This window comes from Halichoeres trimaculatus, unplaced genomic scaffold (genome assembly GCF_033239565.1).
Source record: "Halichoeres trimaculatus isolate MK-OKI-2021-1 unplaced genomic scaffold, fHalTri1.1 fHalTri1_scaffold_15, whole genome shotgun sequence".
Classification (NCBI taxonomy): Eukaryota; Metazoa; Chordata; class Actinopteri; order Labriformes; family Labridae; genus Halichoeres; species Halichoeres trimaculatus.
In genome coordinates, this window is record NW_027437193.1 from 21,251,986 (window position 1) to 21,268,868 (window position 16,883).

Genomic DNA, 16,883 nt, shown 5'->3' on the forward strand with positions numbered 1-16,883 from the left:
TGCTGTCAGACGTCCAGCTGAATTAGAGATGGGAATTTAATGTAGCTCCCAAAGTCTGCTGGCACTTTTTCAAAGCTAAGATGAAAATTTTCTAACAGAAAGGAACTTTCATTTCATCTCTGGAGAGACAACTTTACCTTTCTTCATTTTTCTTCTGTAGATGAAGGAAATGTTGTGAAGCTTTCCTCAAAGTGAACAGGTCATCCTGAAACTGTGCAGTGTCTGTGTTACTGGTTGTGTTGGTGACGAGTTATAAAGCACACAAAGATCCATCTGTGGTACACATTAGCTTTGGTTTCTGAGAAACAAAACATTCATATGTTTTCATCTTGCATAAAGTCTTTCTGAGTCTGTGGGCTGCTGAGCAAGAACAAAAACATAGTCAACACTGTCTTAATACATTACTCTAGGATTGCTTGATCATGCAGCTGCGCCTGACACTTAATTTAATGAAGAAAGCTTCAAATAGAAAATGAAATTTAACAATCTAACAGCATGATATGGAGGGAATTCAATATAAACAATACCATGCCTTAATACCACAAGAGGACAGGGTAGGATACGGTGCAATACAATGTGATACCCTCACAGTGAAATATGAATGTGTGACAGGACAAGTTATGATATGAAATGATATTCCTTTACAATAGGATATGAAAAAGCAGTAAGTGATAGGATATGTTGATTTTCTGCATTTTGAGGCATATCAGCTTCTGCCTTTTTAGTTAATTCAATATGAAATCAGTTTAAAACTGTTTTAGGCTGTTTTTTTAGGCTCTGAAGCAGCCACGCTTCTCTGTCTGCAGTCACTACTCTGTCTCTAGCATTGTCCTACCCACAGCCACCCACCATCTGATTGTTTACACGCAGAGCTTTTTTAAGCTTTTTTGAGCTTTTTTTTTACTGTAGCCTTTTTTGGGGGGTAGAAAAAAAACTATGTTACTGTAGAAAACTTAAGGGAGCTATTTCAACTTTGAAGTGTTCATTTAACTTTATAAGACGTGCTGCTGAGCCTGGCAGCTGTTAAATTAATATGTGCTTTAACCAGGGATGTACCAGTCCAACTTTTATGGTACCAATACCTGGACTTCGGGTGTCAACCGATACTGATCCTGATCCGATACTAGTGTTAAATAATAACTTGCATGCTCTACTTTGGGATAAGACTGGTAATGTTTAGAATAACAGACAAAATTGAGTACATATGGAATTACTGAAGATAATATTTATTTAAACTACGAGTGTTTGGATGTTTAACAGTAGTTTCATCAAAAAATGCTTCAGAATTTTCAGAAATTACTATTTGATTGTAAAATTTTTATACCTTGTAGACTTAATCATAGCTTTAGTGTCAAGTTTGGACTGATCCTTTCCAACCGATACCTGATCCAGCTTTGAGGGGCTGGATCAGCACTGATACCTGATACCAGGATCAGCGCAGTGCATCCCTAGCTTGAAGTCATTAAAAACAAAGCTAAGTGTCAGAGTTTGTATTGTTCAAAATATTGACGCCAGCATTTTCACTTTTACTGTAAATGAACATTGGCTCCAAATATCGGCTCCAAATATTGGTTATCGGCCTCCTTGACTACTAATAATCAGCATCAGTATCGGCTCTGAAAAAAACATATCTGTCTATCTCTAGACATGATGCAACACTGCATTATGAAGTGATGTGCTTTGTTGTATCTATAGAGTGGAGTCTCAAACTCACATCACCTAACGGCTGCTGAGCATCTAATCTTGTCACAACTGGGCCACTTCAGACTTCTCACAAAAAAATGAAAGAGAGAAAAAACCTTGAGCTGTTTGATCAGCTGTAATTCTCAACATGAGGCTATACTCCTTAAAAACAGCATCTTTCTCCGCGTTAGATGCAGGTGCAATTCCTCTTAAACTTGACCTTTCTTTTGGCCTTTGAAAGAAACATCCTGTTTTAACAACATTTTGAGGACACTGGCAGTGTGTCAAATGTTTTTTTTTGTCCTGTTTTGGTTCATGCAGTGATTATGCTGTGTTAAGGGTCAACTCAGAAATCAGACCTTTTCTTCCCTGACCAGTAGACCAAGCCATGAACGCAGCGGATGGATTTTACTATGGACTGATATCAAGTAGCAGCCATATGAAACTGTTTGCCTGCCATGAGTTTGAAACCCCTGATATAGGGGTCTATCACGCTTGTTTTAAATGACGCTAGAGGTGATATCCTTTATTTTTTTGAAACAAGAGTGCTGTGTACATACACTGTAAAATTCAAACAGCCACTAAGAGAAACTTTCACAGCGGCGCTTCACATGAAATGCTCGACTTTATTAAGCTAATGAAGCTGCAGACTTGTTGTTTGCAGATGATCTGTTTTGCTTCAGGCTGTCTTTAAACTAACTCGCACACAGCAGCTCTGCTCTCAGTGACGGATGAAGTAACACTCCCTGTCTATTGACAAATGTGTTACACTACACTGAGTTGGATGTTGTTGACAGAATTAAGCACTCTCTCTCGTATGGAGAAGTGCTCTTTCTCGTACGGTTTAATCCATTCTCCGTTTTATCAGCCTTTTCCAGTTCTCATTGAGGGGCTGTGCCCAATTGTTTGTGTGAAGAGCAAAGCTTGTGTGCCCTTAATGAAATGTTGGAGGGAACGACTTTCCGGTGATCTGAGCTTTCGCTCAGCTGGCCTACCTACGATAACTCTTTGAAACAATAGGGTTTGCTTTTTATTTTTTCTGTCAAGTGTGCTGCTTCAATCATTGCAACAAACAAAAGAAGCTCTGTGTAACAGCTGATATGACACTGAAATACTCTCAGATGTATGAACCAAACTTATGGTGGAAACCTAAACCTTCAAATTTCAGCCGTTGACTTCTGAACCTTTTATAAACCCTTTGCACGCCGTGCGATCAGATCTAACCGCTCTGCTGTGTTCATTGTGTGCCAACCTTTTGCCAGCTGCTTTGACCTACTTTCAATCAGAGTGGTTGTGTTTTTACGTCTCGGGTTTCCTTTTTTTTTTTCCCCCTTTTATTCTCTAGAAGCTTTTTCTTCACTCATCCTTGGTTTGAGCTCTGTGCCTGTTTAATTTAGCTGTCCTCACTGCTTCCTCTGAAAGATCCTTATGGGAAATCTCTGAATCCCAGTCTGCAGCATTAATCCTCCCAACACACACACACACACACATTTTTCATATTCCAGTGCATGGATCTGATTTTTGGGGGGTTTTAAGAGCTTACCGTGTGTGATGTTGTGTCTCTTTGATTTGCTGTTTTCACCGCTGAGAACATCTGATAAGGATTCAAGACAGATGGAAAAGAGCTGAGTACAAGAGCAGAGATCAAATAAGGATTATGAGGATGATATTCATTTTTCCCACATATGTGCCGTATAACTATATCCCAAGTCAAAAGCTGCTCTTACTTCCTCTTTTGAAATCAGCCTTTTACCTTTTACTAAATCTTTCTGACCTAAAGGGCCACTATAGTGTATTCATTTTCCTATGATTGGCTTAACCAAACCACTGACTGCTTTTCTTTGTCTCCCAGGTTTGAATGAGTGCTTGATCAACAATGGTGGCTGCTCACATGTCTGCATGGATCGCCCAATCGGCTTCGAGTGCCAGTGCCCCACCGGCTACCAGCTCCTGGACAAGAAGACTTGTGGCGGTAAATAAAGAAACTTTTGACAGACACGAAGACATATAGATAAGAAAAAGTCGAGTGACAGGCTGGCTGCTGACCGAGCTGCATGGTGTGTGTGTGTGTATGTGTGTGCGTGTGTGTGTGTGTGTTTCTCTGTGAGTCTGTGTTGGATCGCTCTGGGCAGCTCTCAGCTCTCTAGCTGTCTGTCTTTGTCTAGCGTGCCCAGCCAATCACCCCCACAGGGAAAGTAACACAGTCATACTTCTCCCTCTCTGTGTCTCTCTCACACACACACACATTCACACACATACACACACACTGTGTCCTTCACACCCTTCCACATCTTTTCACGCCAACCTCCCCCAATCACGCTCTAAGAAAAAGCCTGAGATCTGCTGGAAGGAAGCAGAACAGAGAAGTCGACAGGGACACGCCCCGTCTCCCCGTCTGCGTCTTTCTGCTGTTTCTTTCTTCCCATTAACGCCAATTACGGCGTGTCTGTGTGTTTTCTCCAGCACAAAGTCATAAATCTGCATATTCACTCATCCATTAAAGCTGATACTTTGTGAAATGATTGCATTGTGGGACTTGGGTTGTGTGTCTTATCCAGTGCAGCTCATGAGGGTGAATAAGTCACAATCTGTCTCTGCCCGTCTATCAGCTGATTGATCACCTGCTCTTTCTCTCTCTGTCTCTCTGTTTCCTGGCTCCCTGCAGACATCGATGAGTGTGAAAACCCCAACGCCTGCAGCCAGATCTGCATTAACTACAAAGGGGATTTTAAGTGTGAATGCTACGAGGGTTATGAGATGGACCCTGTCACTAAAACTTGCAAGGCAGAAGGTAAGTGGTGGTGCTTAGTGATCAACAATAATGAATGCATGAGACAGACACTGGAGGGGTTTCAGTCCCTTCCTACCTACCCCGCCCTTAAGCATTTTTTTCTAGTGGAAACTAGACGACTACTTCGGCTGCTGGCAACAACAGGAAAATGTCTAGAAGCTGCCATTTGGCAGAATGCATTGCTAGACATGACGTTTCATTGTTTTTTTAATGATTATATTTGATTTAATCAGGTGATTACATCAGAAAAGTATAAATATCCAAGTACCTAAAGCTGCTGTGAAACTGTGCATTGGTGTTGATATTGGCGCCCTTTTGGACGAAGCAGTTCATCCTCTCTCTGCTGAACTTGTTCTGTCTACATGCATAATATGTATTTTTTGATGACTACATTCTCATCTTCCTGTATTTTTACAGTCCTGTACATCACTGACTGTGAATCTTTGCCCTGGAAAATGAGAACAAAGGCTGGTTCAGCACTGCGCTGTCACCTGCCATATCTGACGATCATCTCTCCCTGATGCTCTGATTTGTTTTCACAGACCACACAGAGGCATCAGTGTTAATTTCACTGGCCAACATTTCTCTCAGACTGACAAACTTAACAGAATATTGAGTTAATTACCAAACCTTTCCTCTGACACAGGGATAACATCTGATTTATGTAGCTATAACTATTTTATAAGCATTTCAGTGCTTTGGTGTCAGTTCCCCCTTGGTGGGCACAATCCACAGAGTATAGTGTACGGTGCTCCGTCTAAAAGCATGCTTCTGAATAAAAACTCAAAAAATTGACACCAAGATAATTTTGTTGATCAAGTTTAATTTATTTATGCTTTATAACAAAAAAACAGCCCCTTGGATCTGACAGATGGTAACACTTCTGGGGTGACATGGTGTTTAACATCCCACTTGTGGGTCTTGAATTAAAGGGGCTGTAAGGAGTTAGAAAGTGATCTTGAAAAAGTCTCCCTTCTAGATATATGTCAGATTGTAATCCACACTTTGAAGTAAGATTATCAGGGCCAATGTGGGTTGTTTAGAAATGATACTTCATAGTTACTTCTTAGTTTCCTGATTGGGTTGAGCAAGACAGGATTGATATATGGCAAATCCAAGTCTCTATGACAACACCACGGTGGGTGACCAAGTTTAGAAGTGAAGAAGAGAAACTGTGTTTTTCTCTGCTTGAAAACAATTTCTGTGACTAATTTTGTAGTAATGGTGGACGCAGGAGCCTGAGTGTCAGACAAAAGAGCAGAAGAAAGCTAAACAGTAGAGTGATGCAGCTCGAGCTAAAGGCAAAAACATGGATTAAACTATTTGTGATAATGTTTATTCCAACCCACAGTCAGCAGTTATTCTGCAGTGGTTTGTTCAAACTTGAGAGTCCGTCAATAAAATGAAGAGTGAGGTTATGTTAGCTCTGCTTGGCAGATGAGCGCTGGCAGGACATAGCTAACCAGGATTCACTAACGTTACACATTACAGACATGTCTCACAGCATTGGGCTGTCAGTGATGATATGTATAGACGGCTACTAAACTACCTTACTGACTGACAGTTTGCTTGTTGTCACGTTAGCGTATGGATACGTTCTAGCGCCAGGCGGCGAGTAGCGCTACACAGAGCCGGCTACTGACGTACGGTTCAAACTCACGTTTGCTTGTTGTCATGTTTCAACAGCAGGGCTACGTAACTGTATTGATAAATAACTTACCTTGTTGCATTGTATTCTGTAAAAAAGTTGTCTTAAACAAAGAAAACTAGTTCCCAAACAAACACACTCCTGGTTAAAAGTCTCATTTTTACAACAGTGTGTGTGAGACTCTGGGACAGAAGGTGGCGCGGCAGTGCAACTAAAACAGATCCTCCTCATAGCATCTATAAATTAAAGTCTAAACATTATCTTGCTTCTCTGATACAAGTAACATTGTCCTTTAGTTTCTACACTGTTGCCGACTGGTCAGCCAGTAACCATGATTTTTGAAGTTGTGTTTTCTCCACACAAAATACGAAACTGTGTTCAGGAGCCATAAAAGTGAATCATTTTAGTAACAGTAAATTTCATTTACTGAACAAAAATGTCAGGGACTCTGCCAGATAAGTTGAGTCACCTCAAGGGCGCTCGCAAACCAGACACATTTCAAGAAACTTGCACAGACCAGTGTTGTCATCCTGTTCATTCATCCTTCTGGTTCCTTTACTAAACAGTTTCTGCACTTCAGCAGTTTACCAAACAGCATTCATTATCTTTTGCTTCAGTCACAAGACTTTTGCTCCAACTCCATATATGTTTGAAAACATTTTGTTACGACCCAGTCTAGGGGTACAGGGAAATAACATAAAGTGACATTTCCTGTCTCACCACCAGAGCATCTTGACACGGGAACAGAAAAAGAAAATGGAATCAAGTTGCAGTCTTTGAACAAAAATTTAATTCTTGTCAAAGTTTTTTTTCCCACTTGGGAAGAAACAAACAAATTTACTCTGATAAATCAAGAGACCTTACTTTTTACAGTGAAAAGAAAACATACAAAACCTGGGACTGACTCCCTGAATGCAAAAACAGGTGAAAACTGATCCCCTCCTCATGCTGTTCTCCCCTACTTACCAAGACTGCTATTTCAAAATTCTAAACTTAACAAGAAGTCACAGATCTGTGCTCATAAAGAGCGGACACACATCCACAACACTGGAAAACTGCTTCAAACAAACAGTGGTGGTGAAGCAGGAGGGTCGGTGTCCAAACTGCCGGAGCCCCTTTGAAAACCTCGTCCCCAGACTCCAGCCAATCGCTCTCCACCATGTCACGTCCTTCTTCAGTCAGGAGCTGGTGCGTCCCCACACCCCTCAGCCAATCATAGGCCCCACCTGCAGGAGAGCGGCAAAGAGGAGAACGGAAAAAGAGGAGAAGTTGATAACTTGTGCAGTTAAATCAACTCAAAACTTCTGGATTACAGAAATGCTGTCAGCTGTTCTGTTGTATGGCTGGTGATCCACTTCAGTCTTCTTTGTACTTCTATTAACATAAATATATTAGCCCCATGTTGCCCTTTGGTACACTCCACAATAAATCAAGAGATAATCATGGATGAAATTATAGATGACAGTTAACTATGGGAAATTTTTGGTCAAGAGTCATAAATTCTGCACCAGCATCTAGTAGGAATGTTTCTCTTTTTCCATCCTCATGAGGGAGGGTGGACATTGTGAAAATTAAAGCTGTCCTCCACGTTGCTTAAAAATCTTATCAGAAAAATAACACGTTTGCCACACTGTCTACCACAAGAGGTGAAGTCATAAACTTTCCGGACTCCTTTCTGTGGATTGAGTGTGATCTGGTCATCTCTAGCCTCACTCTTTCAATTCTCCATTTTTGACCAATCAGAATCAAGTATTAACACAGCAGAGTAATTAGTACAAATGTGGAGTATTTTCAGTTGCATTTGTTGTTTCTAATAAGCGTCATAATTGCTGTTTTGGTTTTCAGTTGTAGAGATATATTTTCCTCTGCTGAAAGTTTAAAAAGCTCTGGTGTTCTGTTGATAACACGACTTTCTCTCAGACACTGCTTTGCCTCATTAGTGAATCCTTCTCAGATCTTAACTCATAACAACAAATAGACTTCTGTGGTTCAGTTCCTATCACTGCTCAGCTTTGGTTTGTGTTCTTGACAAAATTGCTAACAAAAAATTCAAGCGTCACTGAGACAACCACTGAGTTTCAGATCTGCTCCTTCCCGTTAGGTGGTTTTATGAGTGACAGGGTGATGTGTTCAACCACGCTGAACACTTATAATGAGGTGTATCAACTCTTCAGGGGCACCTGGCTAAGGCACAGAAAAAAAAATCTGAACAAATTTAATCTCGTGTCCCGTTGGGCTTGTTGAAAACTGTTGTAACACTACAGAGAACAAAGTGAACTGCTGAGAGCCCAATTAATTTCATTTGACCTCCAACTTTAGCCAGAAGCTATTAGCATGAGGGTTGCACAGAGAGGCCAGTTTATGTGTTTACACTTCATTTCCCCCAAAATGTTCATTATTTCATTGGCAGTAAACAGAAAGTCCAGGGAGATATGTTGATTTGGTCTCTGAGGTTGTCAAATGTTGTGATTTCATTTTCGTCAATTATGCAGAGCTGATATCAAGGCTCAGCACTCACTTTGCACAAACTGTACACGTGTGTGTGTGTGGACTGTATCTGCCCCCTGCTTCTGTCTGCACTTGTGTATTTCTCTGTGCATGACTGCCCAGTGTGTTTGCTATCAGTTTATCATGACCAGGAGAGAGCTGAGAGCCTGGCTGTGTGTCAAAAGCAGCAAAAAGTGAAACCGCAGTAGAAGCAGCCGTTCCACCGGTTGGTTTTGAGGCAATGAAAACTACTTCTGCTGCCGTGACAGCCCGTAAAAGCAGCAGGGGTTTATTTTCCTCTTTACAGGGGTTGGAAATGTAGTCATTGTAATGGCTGGTCTTTGAGAAACCCTTGGTCCTGAACAGTACTGTTATCATTCAGATTTCCAGCTCAAAGAGGGAAGAAAAAGAGCTAGCGTGCAGGAGTACGGTGCTACAATGAGGCTACGACACGGACTGTCAGAAGTGAAACTGAGGCAATCGAGCCATTAATGAGAGAATATCTCATCTGCCTCAAGAGATAACTGGCTGCAGCTGCCATCCTATTACCATGCAGTGTCAGAAGGAGTGAGCTCAATATAGACGTTACGAGACAAAGGTGGGCTGCAGTTGCTAGCCAGAGTGATAAAACCTCCCCCTGCAGACACACACTGTCAGCGTATCTGTCACCCACATGGCTTTTTCCCTGCCAGAACTGTGAGACATAAAACATAGAGACATGATAATAAAAATGCATCAGAGGCCCCCTGCTCAGATTTGGGTCTAATTAAAAAGCATCCTGGGTGACCTTCTCACAAGTGGACGGCTCTAAAAATAGTGTGAATGCACCCAAAATGAAACAAGGACACAGTGTGAAATTAGGGCTAAAAGCTGTGTGAGTGCTAACACTGTCGCACGACAGAGACACTAAACAACAACCTGTGCGTGAGGTGAAGCCACGAAACCTCAGTGTCACCTGCTGCGTCTGCCCTATAGCATTATAGCGAGATGAGCAGCTTTGTTGTTCTTATTTCGTGTGGGTTCTTATTCAGTATGCAAATATCCACCGCAGTCCTCCTCTACAGCCCTAAGGCTGGAAGAAATAATGTATTTCTGGCCACGCTAGTGGCATAGCTCTGGGATATCTCTCTCCATCTATTTGATGGATTACCATGAAATCTTGTTTGGGCGTTTGTGCTTTCCATAGGATGAATCCTGGTTGTCCTTTTAACACCATGCGTCATATATATGCAATTTTATATGAAACCTCTCCAAAGCTATTGTATGGATTCCAATAAAATCACACGCTCTCACATTTTCTGTAGCCAGTGTTCAGAAGTAGAGAAATGAGGAGATGGTTCAAATCCCACTCCTATTGTCCACTTATAGAAGTGGTCTTGGGTTGGGTGCTGGACCCAGAGCGCCTCCTGTTTTGTTGTCATGAATGTGAGTTAAACCTACAGGAAGTCAGTAGATTATCTCCTTTTGACGCCGTGTGTAGCAGCCTCTGACATCAGGTGTTTGAAAGCTTAAATACTTTTTAGTGATTGTAAGACTGGTAGGTGCTTTCTGGGTCCATTTGCAGTTTATTCATTCTAGTCCCACTTTTAAGGATCAAAGACAAATGTGTATAACATTCCACATCATGTCTCTGCAACGTCACTCATTAGTTTTTTGGGAGATGTTTTGAAGCCCAGCAAAGGCAGGGGCCATGTTGACTCCACCGAACTTTGACCAACTGAGCAACAGCAAGTGCCTCAGTAAACAGCTACAACACAGTCATCTGTCAGTCAACTCAGCAGTGCTCCTTATATAATTCAAATTTATGAATAATTCATCAAGTATTTTATCCTGACAGATGCATAAAAAAAACACACCCTTTAAATAATCAGGCTGTAAACTTGTTTATCACTGCTGTTAAGTTGATACGTGAACATAGGACCTCATGTGCATTTCTCATCTTTAACAAACAGCCTCAAGTTGACACAGTTCACATTTTTGGCTTCAGTTTTTTTCAACTTACTGTTTGTTTGAAATAGACCATTATCACAAGCAATTGTTGATCCTTTCTAAGCCCTCTAAAACTGTCTGGTCAAAGTACAAGGTGGGCCAGAAAGATTTACCCATCGTATATCTCTATTTTGTTTGCTTAGCTTTTGTCCTAGAAACTTAAAATTTTGGATAGTTTCTCTTAAAGGGCATAGCTTTTGATGTGCCTGAGTTCATTTGTTTGCTCCTAATGATTGTCGAGTATGGCATCAAAGTGTGAGCGCGACCAGATTGTGGCCTTCAAGGACGCGGGACTGACAACAATGCAAATCATGAAAAAGGTGAATGTTTGTCATAAGACTGTCTACAATGTCATGAAACGATACAAGGATACTGGCAACACCACCAGCAAGCCAATCCCTGGAAGAAAACGTTCAGTCCAGACCAAAAGGGTTGTTGAGATGGTGATGAAGAGGATCCAAAGGAATCCTCGCAGGAGCACGAGGGCAACAGCAAAGGAAGGGAACATCTCAACAACTTCACTGAGAAGAATCGTCAAACAGGATCTCAGACTGAAAGCACTAAAAATGATACACAGACAACTGATTTTAGCCACTTCTGAGAAAAAAACGTCTTGACAGGGGGAAAATGATGCTGCAGGAGATCCAGAGTGCCACAGACAAAGTCCTGGTTTGGTCTGATGAGAAGATCTTCACCTCTCAGGCAGTGGTCGATTCCCAGAATGACAGGTTTTATGGACAAAGTGCACAGCATCTACCCGAGGGTTGCAGAGCTCATTTTTGTGGTCAGAAACCAGCTGGAGTCATGGTGTGGGCTGCTGTTGCATCTGATGGCTCAAAGTCTCCTTTGGTCTTCATTCAGGAGGGTGTGAAAGTGAACAGCCAGGTGTACCTTCAAATGCTTGAGGAAAAAGTGTTGCCTTGGTGTACCAATGCATTTGGAAACCAGTATGTCTTCACACAAGATGGTGCACCAGCTCACACATCCAATGTCACACAGGCCTGGTGCAAGCAGCATTTTTCTGGCTTCTGGGACAAGAACATGTGGCCTCCGTTAAGTCTGGACATCGATCCAATGGACTTTGCGATCTGGTCTATCCTGGAGAGGGAGGTCTCAAAAGTATCTCACAGCAGTGTCATCGCTTTGAAGACAGCTCTGATGAAGTCATGGTCAAAACTTGATGCAGAGACAGTGCGGCGATCATGCCAGGCAGTGTCAGGTCGTCTCCAGGCTATGATAAAGGCAAAGGGCGGCCATATTGAGATTTAAATCTTTTTGGTGACAGATAATAAAGTATAGAAACTGTGTTCAATGTTTGTTATGTTTGTCTGCAAGCATTTTTTGGGTAGTGCGGAAAAAACGATGGGTAAATCTTTCTGGCAAAACACACATTTAGCTTTAAGGAAAATGTGTCTGGGTTCAACCTTACAACGAAATAAGCTGAGTAATGATCTTTATACATCATTGCCACAAACATTTCTCTTCTGATAAAAATCAATCAGGAGCATGGAACTTGCTCACTCTTCCAGCATGTCTCCTTTTGTGCTCCCAGTTATGTCTTTTTAGTTGTTCTGCTTGTGTGATCAATGACAGCTCGCTGTTGAAAGAGGTGCAGCAGTATGATAAGGCAGCTCTGATCTATATTTGTAAGCAGAAGATAATAGGGAGCGTACAACTTAATGATGCACACAGACACACTGATCAATACGGCAGCTATTCAGCACTTTTTAATGAAGGATTACTGTCCCCGCATTCTTGTTAGAGGACAGCATCGAGCTGTTTCACATGAGCTTTGTAGTGTTATTTATCTGTGTTATAGATGACACTGAAAGTATTGACTGTAGGGTTACAAACATGTGGCATCAGACAAAGCTACAGCGGCGAGTTGTCAGTGAAATCACAGTAGAGGAATCCTTGACGAGCAGCATCTGGCATCATGAGCCCATCACAGAAACCTTTGTCATGTAAAGAAACAGTCTTTCAGGCTAATTGTCATGTTTTAAAATGCTTTTGTCGGAGCACAACACTGTTGGTTTTTGCTTTATGTTTTACACACCTACATATGTGAATAATTTTTCTTATGTCTAACGTCGCATAAATCCCACCGTGTTTGTTCAGAATACATTTAGAAGCTAATTCTGCTGAATTTGTTTGCTGACTGTCATCCATAAAAGGGTTTCTGTGCAAAGAGAATCTGAGCAGAGGATGGTTTTTGAAGGGGAAATATGCGCTTAGATCCTTTTTGTGGCCCTTCACTATGCCGTCAGAGCTGACTTGGGAAGCATGTCTCAGCTCCTCCTATGATTATGTATACCTTTCTTCCTACGTACACCCAGTTTTCAAACCACTTTACACTTTCAGAAGTCTGTAACAAGAGACAACACATGAATTTTTTGCTCACTCTTGTGTTTGTGTGCAGGAAAGAGCCCGTACTTACTGTTCACCAACCGGCATGAGATCCGACGCATCGACCCGGTGAAGAGAGACTACAGCCAGGTGGTGTCCACCCAGAAGAACGTTGTGGCTGTGGACCTAGACGTGGCAAACAACCGCATCTTCTGGTGTGATCGCTTTCACAGGAAGATCTACAGGTGAGCTCAGAGAAGGAAACACGTTACAATCTTAATCTAATCTCAATCTAATTTTAAAAAGCTGAGTTCAAAACATAGGCTTGTTTTGGATTTGTAAATACAAACTGCAGAGAGCAGATTAGATGTGTTGAAGCATGCCTCTATCTGAAATTCTTCAAATTGACAGTAACCTGTGAATTAATTGTTGTCCTGAGTAACTTACAAAATAAAGACTCACTCTTTGAGATGGTTTTCTATAATATTTACCACAGAGTTATAGTGCATCCTTCAGTAAATCAGATCACAAAATAGATGAAAATCCTGAGTTTAAGTTGTAAACTGATGCCTCAAATAGAAATCTTAGATTTTTCATCAATCTATGGGCTGTAACCAACAGTGGACCAAGGTTTTATAGATAGCCTTGACCAAAAAGGCCGAACTAAGTTGAGACAGTTTGGTCTACAGTGACTTTTCACTTGATCAGTCGCAACTGTCTGTAAACGCTAGCATCACATAGCATCAATCCTATTGCATATCAATGACTGTTAGCATCAAGCAAGTTATAAAACCATCACCAGTCATGCCCAAAATAATCTCAAGGATCAATGGGTTTGTTTTTTAACACTTGTACAGATTGTTTAAGTGTTGAAATTAAATACTGTCAGTTTAAAGTGTATGACCATTTTCTTTCAACCAAGTGGCAAACTCCCGTCTAAAAATATGAGACAATGCAGAAGTGCTAAAATCTACTGTTTCTCCAATGTCGGCTTGAGGCTGGCTCCGTAAGTACCAGGTCACAAACACACCAAGCTAAAATAAGTTGTTTCACAGCAGAAATAAACCTATTTACAGCCTGGTTCAAAACACATCTCCTGTCTGAATTGCTAATTTTACTATCCACACACACTGTACGGGGGGATTTTTTTGTAACTCGGCAGGTAGAGGAAATTAAAATCACAAGCTCACCAAATCAGAGGCACAGCTCAGCTCATGTGACTAACGGGCGCCCTGTTGCTGTATTCCTACCCCCTGTCACTTCCAATATGGCGGCCAATGTGTTTCGAAAATCTGTTTCGGAAAAAGACGGGTGATGTCGTGAGACTACGTCCATTATTTATAGAGTCTATGGTTTCAACTGACTTGCAAAGAATTATGGGATATATTGGGCCAAGACCAATAATTTATCAACCGAGTACACTTAGCTTTGAAATGTTGATTCAACTTTAAAACTAAGAGAATTACAGTTTCATCCCAGTTACGTTTGGACCTAAATTTGTCAGAATTATAGACAGACTTCTGACTTTCTATTGATGAGTCATGTTGTATGTTGAATGTTACACATTACTGGAGTAAATTGAAAGACAAAATAATGAGTAAATTAAACAAATGTTTATCGAATCAACCACAATCAGAGCATTTACAGTGATATTCTTCACTCCAGTCAATCAAACTAACCACTGAGACCAGTCCCCAGGGTTTTATATCTTTTTATTTGTTCCAAGTAAAGGGTCAGAAAATGTTTCCTCCACTTCACTTCTGACTGGTGGAAGAGAAGGTCAGAAAGGTTCCTTGTTCTTGAGATTTTAAGTTCCTGTACTCTTCTGTCTGATTGGTGTAAAAGGTTTCAAAGGGACCAGATCCAGAATGAACTCATGACTAAGAATGCTCTAGTTTTTAGTTTTTTTGTGACAACAATGCAGTCTGTCAACATGTGTCAAGTATACAGTACAAACAGTGATAATTGAGAGCTTCAAAATGTATAATGAACTATAGTTCTTCTTGATCACAGAACCAGAGACAGTGTGGAGGCCAGCACAGACATAAAAGTGGTATCAACAAGTCTCTTTTTGGATTTAAAACAAGGGCAGGATTTGATTCTAAACAACCCAGTTTCAGTTTGACAAAACAAACAAGACTCCAGCCAACCTGTTTCCCTGTTTTTCTTTTAATCTTTTGATGTTTCTAAAATTTGACCCTGTGGTTTGACAGCTCAGGCCTGCTATCATCCCAGATTAATTCCACCCTTCCTATTGTTATCCCACTACGTTTTCTCCCCTGAGTCTGCTCTAATTGGAGCACTCTGTTCCCTTTATGAGATAGCTGTAAAAAGAAAAAGACCTCTGGGGAAACTTAAAGTGAAATTCTTGTTCAGGAAGCACAGCTGCTTGGCCCTCACCTCACACCTCTGCCAGGGTCAAGTCATTAGCCAGCAGGGCAACCACGGACTAAGACCTTGTCTATTCTGATAAGTGGTCCATCTCGGAAGGACTCTAACCCCTGGATGAACCTGCTCTGTGCAGGGCCCAAGGCTACAGCTCGCATACTAGTGTCGTCCTCCCCTCTGCAGTCACTTTAAAGCACAGAGGACACTTAGTATTTACATCAGGCCACATGAAATATAATCTGTATGCTGTTCACTTATCCTGGGAGCATTTACACATCCTGTCACAATCGATCGATTCTGTTTGATAAAAAATGTAAATCATCAGTTTTGTGTTTATTGCTATATTGCTTTCACTGCTCTGATTGCATTTTCACAGTAATACTATCTACAGTCTTAACAGCTTTTTAAAAAAGTTTGTGAATCGCTTTATCTTGTTATGAAATCACTGAAAGTCTATATTTTCCTGAATAAATCTTTTTAGTATTGGTGCTATGTAATAAGACAGACACTGTATACAGACCCATTACCACAAATACAGCCTCACGAGGCAGCCAGCATCGATTTTGCTATAGCTGCCGAGCCGAGGATTATTACTTCCATATTCTCATCCCCTCGATTTCTCCTTCTGTGTCTCTGTTTTGCGCTACCCGCTGCAGTGCCTTCATCCATGAGGCCAGTGACCCCTCCCAGCAGGTACCGCTGGTGGATTCGCTCCTGCAGACCCCAGCAGGTCTGGCTCTGGACTGGCTCCAACACAACCTGTACTGGACAGACTCTGGGGACAAATCCATCTCTGTGGCCTCGGTGGACGCCACGAAGAGACGAGTCCTCATCAACACTGACCTGAGTGAGCCAAGGGCCATCGCTCTTGATCCACACCACGGGTAAGAGTGCAGATATGTGATAACAACAGTGTTAAAAAAGACTTAATTTAGTCTTACAATGATCTGGCTCCATTCAGCAATGAGTCGTGTTTGCAGTGGATAAAAGATCCTTATTCACGGTTTTGAATCTTTTAAGATGATAAAACTTTCTAGTTGAAGGTCACCCTGGAGCTGAAATAAGAACATGGAGCAGAAACATTAAAAGACAGAGTGAGTTTAAGGAAAAGCATTTTAAATATAAAATATATGAAGGAAGCGAAATAGAATTCATGCTGCAAAATTATACAAAAGTTATTACAAACACATCAGTGATTTTCACTACATGACAGCAAAAGCTGTTCCTTTTATCATCTGGTAAAAACTAAAACACATCTGGCTGCTGTGGATCATCCTTCTCCAGACAAAAAAGGCGTGAAAAATCATTTTAATATCAATAAAGACTCAATTCATTTGAGTCCTTCCCCATATTGGTGTTTACTTGAATAAAGTTTAAGAATCCCTATGACAGGTAAAACTTAGTAAAGACAGAGATACCAATGTCCAATCCATCTCATGGAAGACCTCCTGAAGCCTCAGCCGTCAATGAATCCTACCACAGAGTTTGATACCTTCAGGGGGGGAGAAAAAGCAGCATGCATGCAGAAAAATATCAAATTCTTCTGATTTT

General features: G+C 41.2%; 1 protein-coding gene across 2 annotated transcripts in view; it reads left to right on the forward strand.

Moving 5' to 3' along the window:
• LOC141804093 (low-density lipoprotein receptor-related protein 8-like) overlaps positions 1-16,883 on the forward strand; it is a 150,174-nt gene that overhangs the window by 108,820 nt on the left and 24,471 nt on the right. For both annotated transcript variants that reach the window (XM_074688345.1, XM_074688346.1), the window contains exons 8-11: positions 3,536-3,655; positions 4,349-4,474; positions 13,018-13,189; positions 15,989-16,216. In XM_074688345.1, coding sequence (XP_074544446.1) covers positions 3,536-3,655; positions 4,349-4,474; positions 13,018-13,189; positions 15,989-16,216 — 646 coding nt within the window. The remainder of the gene's footprint in view (positions 1-3,535; positions 3,656-4,348; positions 4,475-13,017; positions 13,190-15,988; positions 16,217-16,883) is intronic.